At 45.2% G+C, this 10855-nt stretch overlaps 1 protein-coding gene across 1 annotated transcript; it reads left to right on the top strand.

The window, feature by feature from the left end:
* The first annotated feature begins 3752 nt into the window (after positions 1 to 3752).
* kctd12b (potassium channel tetramerisation domain containing 12b) lies at positions 3753 to 7188 on the top strand. The gene has a single exon (XM_080502503.1). It carries the CDS (start codon positions 4447 to 4449, stop codon positions 5296 to 5298), a length of 852 nt encoding a protein of 283 aa, XP_080358629.1. The 5' UTR covers positions 3753 to 4446; the 3' UTR covers positions 5299 to 7188.
* The last annotated feature ends 3667 nt before the right edge of the window (positions 7189 to 10855 follow it).

Here is a 10855-nt window from a genome sequence, read left to right as displayed (position 1 = left end):
ATACTTATCAAAAACAAATTTAATTCAGTTTTTATGTGTTAGTATCTAGTGGCCTCAAATGTCCCTGGTTTGATTCCAGGCCTCGATGTCATTCTGTACACTTCGACTTTCTCTCGAAGTCCAAGGATGTGCAACGAAGCTCTGTTACCTCAATTCGCACAGCAGTGTGTCTTTTCATTGTGATTCTCCTCTGCAGTGTTGGCTTTGTTTCTGTGGCTGCTTGGCATGTGGGTAGAGTGATGCATTGTGGTGGAGCTCGGTGTCTTTCGTCTCTTGGTTTAGTCCTACCTTGACTGACTCTGCATGGTTGAGTCCGGCGCGCCGCAACGGTTTCACTGTGGTTATCCTCACCACTGGTGATTGCGGAATGGATTTGAGGAGCTGAGGGATGGAAAACAATCCAACCATCAAACAACATTGAAAAACTTTCACATTGTCGTAAATACTAACACAGTTGAAACGGATTAGACACTTTATAGTCATGTTCACGCCTGAAACCATTTTTCATATGGTGTAGTGTCCTTTTATTTATTTTACTTTTTAACTTAATTTCAAGAGAGCATCTTCCACAGAATCAAACCATGAATTTCATCAGCGGTTCAAAATCAGATCACAAACTTCTCTAAGAAGAGGAATGATGGGGAAAAAAATCAATTCACAGACAGAAATGAATGCTGAATCACATTTGTCAAACTTGTATACGTTGCATATTTTATAGAGAAGATCTGATTTGTTTGCAAGAGGCGGAAGAGAGATGTGAGCAGATTGATTAAAAGATTTGGGTGTAACCACTGAAAGACGAAGGGGACGAACAGACTGAGTCAGGGGAAAAAAAAAAGTGGAATGTACTGATTCTATTAAAAAAGTTTGTTGTGGTAACTTGTGGCCTCCATAATGTCTTCTATTATTTCAGGATTTTCTTCTGCAAAGTCATTTTTCAGGATAATCATTAATAGATCAATGACTGCATCCTCCTTGTACAAAGGCTTACAGGGGCTCTTCCGCTGGGGGCAGAACTCCAGCAGTGAAATCTCACAGGGACGTGTTGCAGTTGTGTTGTTCTGCTCCCACGTCACCTGTCATGAAAGATCTATGATGTCTCATACTGAGGGAAATGAGGCTGTGCAATTGGGCCCACCTGCGCACCGCAAACACCTGAGAAAATAGATGCAACAGCTTGTTCTTTTCCGTTGATCCCACAAAACGACTCATAAATCACTAACTGGTGCTGCTGTCAGGCAATGACAAAAAAAACATCCCCTCCAAGAATGCATGGATCAATATGGAAATATATCTATGAAATCCTCCTCCGAGGAACCGTTCGTCACTGCATCATCTGACTGTTCGGAAAGAGGAGTTTCATGTTTATTTTTTATTTTTAAATTCGTCTCTGTAAGTCATGCATTTTGAGCAACAGCGACGGCAGCAAGCACATTTTCCCATTTCCTGCCTGACTGTGCTGAGCCTCTATCTCTCAGCCCTCATGGGCTTCAAGCCTCTTCTTGGCCCATTTTGAATCAACGGAGCAGCAAACACACGCTCACACGGCACACCTAACAGCCTCAGAAGGCCATCACTGTGATGAGAATTGACAGACATACACAGATAATCCAGCATTTGCAGAAGGTCAAACTAATTTATCTGATGCAGTCATTTTATCCATATTTGCGAGGATCAGTGAACTGCGGTGTGGATGTGATTAGAATGATGAAACCAACAGGGGGGGTCATGTGCTCATATGCAGTCAGTGCAAAAAAAAAAGGTGATGCTTAAGATATTTAAAATGCAGGCCTACATTGTGTCGGGCTCCACCAGATTCTGCTCTTACGTCGCATGTTGCTCCTGCATATTTCAACAAAATGAACACGGGGACTTTCATCTCATTGGCAGTCAGCACAGTCATGTTACCTCCAGATCCTGTGGTGGCCCACATAACCAGAGTGGTCCGATCCAGACTGCCAGCGATGAAGCTGCAGGAGCTGCAAGCCAGCTGGAGGCTGGCGGGGTCCTCGAGGGAAATCAGCAACAGACTGCTTGGAGACTGGCAAAATTGGCCCGGTGATTAGCGAGAGGAAGGTGGTGGACGACACGCCACTGAGACAGGGAGGCGAGGAAGAGGGGCGGGTGGGGGAAATTGCTTTAACACCTGGCAGCCTGTTGACGGTGCAGGTCTATGGCCTCCCCCTGTGTTGCCCACAGGTGTGTGTTTGGGCTGTGATGTGTTGCCTGATGTTCATTAATCTGATAAACTGCATTTAAAAGTCACAGCGTGACTCATGAGTGTTGGGTTACTGGCATGACAACCCAGAGCACTGTGAGGAGATATGAATGAGGCTCCTCCAAATATGGGCTGCAGGTTTTATCGCTAGATGAGGCAGTGAAATAGCAACTCAGCTGGACTCTTTAAAGTCAAAATGAAAAATATACCCAAGGCTGTTCAACTGCGCAACCACTGAATTTCTATTTTGCACATTTTGTTTTTCTTTGCTTAGTACCCAACCATCTTCTTTTAAAATAACATTAACATATATAATCTTTCCAGCTCTACAGCCGCGTGTGATTTGTTTGATGTATCCTGCCTTGTTTTACGAGTGTTTAATGGAGCTCTGCGTGGATGGTTTTATTTGTCATCTTTAAATATTATGGACTGAATGGGACATTTATCGAAAGGCCGTGTCTGGCACAAAAATCAAAGACATAAAGATGTTGCAATTTTACAGAAAGAACGTTTAAGGCTTTTTCTCTCTCTTTCATTGATGACATAACATGAAAAGTATATTGAAATACTGTTGCAAACACTTTTTAAAATTGATTATTCATTGAGGGCTTGTGGTCTTTTTCGTGTGGAGTTTTCATGTTCTTCCTGCAGTTGTGAGCCTATATAAATGGGAAAACAATGATTCATCCAGGCAAGAGTGAATCTATTTGCTGGAAGCAGGATTTATTCTGCTTCACTAGGCTGAAATGTGAGCTGGATGTTTGAAGCTTTTGCAGGGAAGTTGTATAAGCTGCACACGCAGATCAGATAAAGTCAGATTTCAGGTGAGCGGAGGGGGAAAAAAACAGAGAAAAGTTTCCCTTCTTCAGCAGATAAATTTGCAGTATTGCAGCAGTTTTCTCATGAATCATTCTGCAACACTGAAAGGTCAAATATCCAAGTGATGCAGCAACGATCCACGCACACCTTCAATGATAGAGGAGTTCAAACATTTTCAGAGGACTGTATGTCTCCACTGGTATTTCTGCATAATTCATTACACTTCCAGTTCATCATGAAGAGAATTAGTCTCCAGAATATTCACTAGATGTCACTGTTCCATCATTGTAAAAGTCACTAAGCGCGCTATTAGTGAACGCTATAAAATATATATTACATTAAAATCATACCCACTTGCAAATCAGTTTGAATGAACAATTTGTAAGCGGCACAATTTTGCGTTTGGATATTTTTTTTTTTTTTTTTATGCTGTTAACTGAGCTTACTGACAAACAAAACACACACCCGAGGGAATAATGAGATTAGTGAGCTCAGTATAACTCCGACTGCACCAAAAGGTAAAGGTAAAGGTGCCTTTTTTTTTTTTTTTTTTTGAACATTTACAATATTCTAGGAGGGCATTTTGACCTAGATCAGGACCGAGGCGGCGTCACCTCGGGTGGGCGTGGCTTACCGGGAGGAATAAACGCCGTGTCCCCCGTTACGCTGCAGTTTGAGTTACAGTCTGACTCGAGACCGGAGCGGAGGAGACCGAGCAGCCGGACAGGACGCGTCAATCTCGAACCCAGGTGATGGAAAAGACGCACGTCTTTTTGTACGTCTTCCTGGTCTCTCACTACGTCTTTAAAATCGTCTTAGTCTCGTGGGTTTTTGGGAGCGCGACACCAGTGGACCTCGGCAACTATGAATTGCCTAATTGAAGTTGGGCCACCTGATCCTGTTTGCGCCAGGACAAGCGACCGCAATTAAAAGCGAGAGAGGCCGTTATGAGCGCTTGTGCAAACGGTACATTTCCTGCGTGGAGAGCTGGTGAGAAAAGCGGAATTTCATCCTCCGGATACCACGTCTTTCTGCGCGTAAAGGACATGGAAACGACGCCTCCATTCACGGCTGCTTGATCCACTCCGCGCTATGTTTTAGTCATTAAGAGGTGCAAGCTGTAGCCTAGTTAGAATAGGAGCCGCTTCTTGTGCGGCTGTGCTCATTTACACCGTCTTGGATGCAACTTGCGAGCTTTTATTTTGCGCGCACAGCCATTGCGCACAGCAGCTGAGCCGCTCCGCCGCCACAGGCGATCCGCAGCAGGACCTGGACCCTCTGACAGGTAACAAGCCTGCCGGCCAGCAATCACCCCGAGAGGTTTCTCTCCCAAAGTCCTGCAGCTTGAACTTTAGCACCAGCAAATAGAGTGTTTGAAGCTGCGTCCAGGCGCACCTGTGTAGGGAACCATGGCTCTGCCTGATAGCGGAATATCCGGGGAGGAGGTGCCCTTCCCAGAGATAATAGAGCTCAATGTTGGTGGCCAGGTGTATATAACCCGCTACTCTACCCTCACAAGTGTGCCGGACTCTCTGCTATGGGAGATGTTCAGTCAAAAGTCAACTAAAGGTCTGGCCAGGGACACCAAGGGACGCTTCTTCGTGGACCGTGATGGCTTCCTGTTCCGTTACATCTTGGACTACATGCGAGACCAGCAGCTCGTTCTGCCAGACCACTTCCCAGAGCGTGGCCGTCTGCAGAGGGAGGCCGAGTTTTTCAACCTGCCGGAGCTCGTCAAGCTCCTGGCACCCAAAATCAGCAAGCAGAACTCCCTGGGTGACGAGGGCTGCCAGAGCGACCCAGAGGACTCCTCACCGGGAATTGACTCTGTCCGTAACCTTGGCTCTCTGGGTGCTGCTGCGGCTGCCTGTGCCAGCCTGGTGCCCGGTACTATGGATGGCAAGCGCTCCGGTTTCATCACGATTGGCTACCGAGGCTCGTACACCCTGGGCCGGGACAGCCACACCGATGCCAAATTCCGGCGGGTGGCACGGATCATGGTGTGCGGGAAGACCTCCTTGGCCAAAGAGGTGTTTGGGGAAACACTGAATGAGAGCCGTGACCCTGACCGCCCCCCCGAGCGCTACACATCCCGCTACTACCTGAAGTTCACCTTCCTGGAGCAGGCTTTTGACAAGCTGGCAGATGCAGGCTTCCACATGGTGGCCTGTAATTCCACAGGAACCTGCGCCTTTGCCCATGAGCAGACGGATGACAAGATCTGGACCAGCTACACTGAATATGTGTTCTACCGTGAGTGAGACTATCGGCTTTGTTCCCCCCGGTCCCCCCACCCTATCTCCAAGAGCCCACCCCCCCTCCAGCCTCCAGCCATCCTGTCTTTCTCTCTCTGATGGCTTCTGCACCAGTAGATGTACCGTAGATGTTGTGCCCTTCCACCTCTCTTTTGCAGCCTCCGGCTTTCATCCTGTGAACAGTACCCAGCCGCTGCTCTGACTCTTCATACCTTCTCTGCAGGTCCAGTCTGCAGCTTTCCCCCTACACTCCGAAAACCTCAACCCCCCCCCTCACCCTCAGGTTGAACTTCTACCCTCGCTTATGCCGTTGCTCCATCTTAGTCGTAGTCCCCAGTCCTCAACCACAGCAACCCCACATCTTCTCCTGCAGAGACTGATACTTTCCCTTTTTTGTACTGTCTGTATATTACATCTGCCTTGGTGAAGCACAATACTGTATCCAAGAGCTAACTTGTGTACACAAGCGCCCTGGTGTGTCCATATGACTATTGAATCGGTCATAAGGGCATAAGGGAAAGGGCTTCAAAGAGTTGCCATGATGTACAGTGCGTTAATTTGCCAGCTTACTTGAGCAGATCGGACTCTCTTCTGCTCGTCTGAACTAAATTACCAAATAATTGGACATCTTATCAGCCTTGAGGGACATGAGCAGCCCCAGCACAAGAAAGAAGTGTAATCTAATTTCCCTCAGTTGTTATTAAATGTGTCCAGTACCATGTGGTTTGGAAACGTGCCATAGTTACTCCGTTCAGTTGTTTTGACTGAAGGAGGGCTGAAACAGCCACACAGATGCAGTGAGATTCTTTTTTTTTGTTTTTTTTTACTTTGAAAAGGTGAAGCAGGTTGCAGTTGTGTGTTTGAACAGGGTTCTGTTCAAAGAAGACATCTGTGTTTTTGTGTGTGTGTGTGTGGGAAATGTACAAGCAACAGGCTTTGATGCGCAACGATGAAAGCTCAAATATCAGGAGAGCTCATCGAAGGAGAGGGAAAAAAAGAAAAAGGAAAAAAAAAAAGGGGTTGTCAGATGAAGTGTGTGCATTGATTGTGCAAAAGAGCTTTTCAGTATTTTAATCACCCGCTCTGGGAGGGCAGAGGAGATGGAAGGTGTTACATCACTCGCAGCCCACCGCTCTATCATTTGGCTCTGCTTCTTTTTGCATTTCTTCGTTCGACGCCATGTGAAAGAGCATTTTTACAGTGACTCGTGTTTCAGGATAGACTTACACCATATCTTCATGTTTTTTTCGCAGAAGAAAAACAAACAAAAAAAAAAAGTAGTCGCCCTGGCAGATCATGTTTTGAGTGTCCTGTAAACAATGTTATTCTTGATACTCGGTTCAGTATTAGTTGAAGCTGCTGCATATTTGATGATAGCTCTCACTTACTGTAAGTCAATACCCATGAGAAAGGGTAGAATTATACCGTAGCCAGCCAAAGCCCAATGTTTTCTCACCACTGTAGCAGGGGCATTGTGGGGGCAGTTTATAGTGAGCGGATATAACTAAAGTTATACAGGGGTGAGTAAAGATAGAGGTTTATTTCTAGATTCAGCCTCAGGACAGGCCTGTGCACAATATACCTCAGACTAAAACATGAGTTATAGACACAGATTCAATGGGATCCGGTACGTTACATTTCAATGCAGCCACAGCTGGCGAACCATCCGAGATGTCGAGTCTGTGAAAGAGGTTTAGTGTGAGATGAATCTGAGAAGCAGTCAGCGAGGCATTGTAGTGCAGGATTTCACCTGAGCGAGAAGGAGTCAGGTTGTAGTTTCATGTCTGACGGTGACAATAAATGTATTCTGAAATGTCTCAAAAGCTCACAATGTGTTACAGTGTGATGAAGTGCTGTCGACATCTGAGTCAATATGTTAGACCCGCTGCAGGCGTAGACGACACTGAAATTAAAAGTGTTCCGCAGAAAGTAAATGGACTTGTCAAATAAAAGATGTTTTCTTTCTATTCTGGTTGTATTTTCCATTCACACTCACACACACACACACACACACACACACACACACACACACACACACACACACACACACACACACACACACACACACACACACACACACACACACACACACACACACACACACACACACACACACACAAAAGAAGCAATGTTTCCACTTTTGAATGGCAGTGAGTGCACACGACATAACACTTGCCCTCCTATTATGGCACTTTCAATTCTTAATTTTCAGTTACAATACAAGTCAATCAAAACCGAAACCATTGAAAATGTTCATTTCATTTCATTTCCTATTACAGAAGCTGTCCTTGGACACAAACTATACTTCATATTAAATGTGCAGCACTCCACCCTCAGGGACTGTTTCCCTCGCTCTTCCATCTGCTTTCCCACTTTTCTTTTTTTTTTTTTTTTTTTCCTCAGCTTGTTCTTGTATCGAACACTTGACCAGGAAACTGAGCCAAGATGGAAACGAGGACATGCATAGATAACAGGCTCTGTTAAAGCAGATTACAAAACCCTGATTTTGTTGTCGGTAAATGACCTAATTACTTGCCACGGGTACAATCACGATGAAGTTCAGATCTAAGTTTCAGGACTGAGAAATCACTCCTGTGTAACCTCTGCATTTTTTTCCTTACTTCATCTAATCTACTAACTGTAAATTGATTAACCCGGCGAAAGAAGAAAATAATGTATATACTTTGAAAATAAGTAAAAACAATCTTATTAAAAAAAACATTTTCTTGAACACAGGGACATGAGAGTAGAGCACGTGTCAGTGTGTCTATTGTGAAACACATTTCCTGCCCATGTAAATCTTCTGTCGGGGGATTTTTGTGCAAGCAAGACAATAAATTCTAGGGCAGAGTTAATAAAGTGTATCACTAATCTATTGGAGAAATCCATTCTTTCCAATTTAATGAATTTCTATTCCAGAAATATTTTTTTTATTTGGTTCAACTGATTTTAATATAATTAACAGTACAAGTGTGTTTTATCCACTTGTTTTGAAATGTCGGTTTATCACACGAAGTGGAAATCTTCAGGGATTTCAATGAGGAAGGATTCTCTGCACAGCTTTAATATTGTTTTGGGGGGATTTGAATGCCTGTTGCCAATATAAAGAGTATTTAACTCAACTGCAAACTGGTTCTAGTTTACACGGGTGAGAGATTGCAACATGCTGATCGGACCTCTAAATCCCTGCTCTGACTCAGATAGAAGCATCGCTTCTTCGGAAGTTGTGAAAAATTCATGGGTGCTCTCTTCCTGGAAAACAGACCTTGCTTCTGCTGCGGTCTGGAATGTCTGACAAACCCTCAGGGAGCAGGACAATACATCTCCTGCACCCCCCCCCCAGCCCAGCCCAGCCCAAACAAACACAGTCACAGGCAGCATTCCTCCGTCACTGTCCTCCGGCACGCCGCCGCACCACGGGAGTGCTGAGGTCCGTCATTAGCACAGACATGGAAAGCCGGGCCTCTTGTGTGAAATTTCAGGCATCAGTGTTCTAAACGCTCCCCGTCTTTACCTGCATGAATTGCCCCGAGACTCGACATTCAACAGTCGGTGTGTGAGAAGTGTTGACACTCAGACGTTGAACAACAGCAGCAGAAGCACTCAGTCCGGACTGTGAGAAAATGTTTTCCTTTTAAATATGTGAAACTTGTGGAAGAGAAAGGAAGCATGGTCTGCTAGTGTGCAATACAACAAGCGGGTTTTATTTTTTTGCATTGTGTTGCCACACTGTTAGGCCTGTTCTGTCCAGAGTGATCGAATAAAGATATTTTGTCATTGAATTTTGCTCCTTTGTGCTTTGGAAATGTTTTTCAACACCCCGTACATGACCAATCTGCTTTATATATTTATTTAAAAAAATGTTTGATTCTGAAGCTTCACATTACAAAAAGCAGAGAAAATAGCATTTTATCTTCAAGGCTTTTCCCTGGAGGGATTGATTGGAGCCACGGTGTATTCCTGTGCAGCTCTACATGGCAACATGCTTTGGCCAGTCCGCTTTCCTTTCTTAGAACCATCCTTGTCTCTGAGCCAGCTGGGTCAGTGCTTTCCCTATTTGGGAGAAGAAAGGAAGGGAGCTGAGGATGCACGTCAAAGTGGACTGGAAACTAGGGCGAGGAGAGACTGAAAATTTGATCGAAGTGAAAGGAGGCTGGGAGGGTATTTAACCAACGAAGGATTTGGCGCTCCTGTCTCAGCTCGCGCCGCAAGCAACTCCAGCATCAAGTGTCCTGTTATTTGGGAGGTGGGAGATCATATTGACACTGACCTCTCGGGGCCACGCTCTAATGTGTTTCTCTAGCGGTCAGTCATCTCCGTGAACACTCATAGAGAGATTCTGTTACACCACACTTGACAGATATAGATCCCCGAGCACACACAGTGAGGTCGAGATTAAAATCGATCTATAGTATGATTGCATCAACAGAAACGGGAAAGCTGATATTTACTTAAAAAGAAGAAAAAAAAAAAGGCACGACATGCCATTTTTTGTTGAGCTGCAACTTTAAACTGACAACAATCTCAGGTTTGCAGATGGCTTCTTTTATCAATAGACATCCAGCATGCGTTAGAGTGATAACACGGAGTGAGTCATTCTCTCCACATCTTTAGCTGAGTGTACTATCTGATGTGTCGGCATGCTACCGTCTCCGTTCTCTAAGCCGCAACCATCTGTGGCTCTTTCTTGTTTATGTTTTGTCATTTTAAGAACCTTTTAGATATGTTTCTCAGAATATATCCACTGTTTTTGTTGTTGTTTTTTAAATGCTGGATTGCATTTTTTTTGTTTTGTTTTTTGTTTAGGGCACCGGTTGGCATTTAGACCCCCACGCTCTGTGTGAATCACTGCTGAGTTTGGCGTGGAGACAATGAGCTGGGTCCACTCCCTGTCTCGCAAACATGCTGAACGGGCAGTTGGCATCTCTGAGCGACACAAACACGGAGACGCACAAATGCGCACAGGGAGAGAAGTTGCTAGGAGGAGCTGTGCAACAAGCCTCCTGTATGCGGCTAATGATCTGGAGCCGTGAGCTTTTACATCTAATTGGCCACTTTCTTTTCACCACCCTATGTGAACGGTTAAGAATACATTAGCTTTCAAAGCCATTTTCCCACTCATCCTGTCTTGTCTTGACAGCAATAAGAAGTATATGCTTATATAGAAAAGCATTATTACTAATAATTACATGGTGATACGGTTCGTCCAACGGGAGGGATAAGTAGCACTCAGAGAACAGAGCATGCAGCAGCCTGAAGCCTTCTGCTCTTCCCCCCCCCCATCAGTGTGTGGGATGCGTTTGTTTTGCTCATCTGCACATGTATGCATGCATACGTGAGCTCCAGACCTCTTGTGTTTTGCCGTTGATGGCAGCGCGGTTCATCCACACCGCCGAGGAGAGCTCACAAACAGAGAGTACAGTAGCACTGGCTGAGGGCATCTTCAGCTCATTGTGTGTGGGGTTATTTATAGTGAGTCAGGCATTGAGCCAGATGTGTACCTTATTCACTGCACTGCTCTGTCCTCCAGCGCAGGCACGCATGCTCAGCTGCCCCGGCCCCT

The sequence above is a fragment of the Blennius ocellaris genome, assembly GCF_963422515.1.
Source record: "Blennius ocellaris genome assembly, chromosome: 9".
Taxonomy (NCBI): domain Eukaryota; kingdom Metazoa; phylum Chordata; class Actinopteri; order Blenniiformes; family Blenniidae; genus Blennius; species Blennius ocellaris.
This window is presented reverse-complemented; position numbering and strand designations above follow the sequence as displayed.

Excerpts from the sequence above, each read along its gene's own strand:
- kctd12b (XM_080502503.1), top strand. The coding sequence starts at position 4,447 with ATGGCTCTGCCTGATAGCGGAATATCCGGGGAGGAGGTGCCCTTCCCA.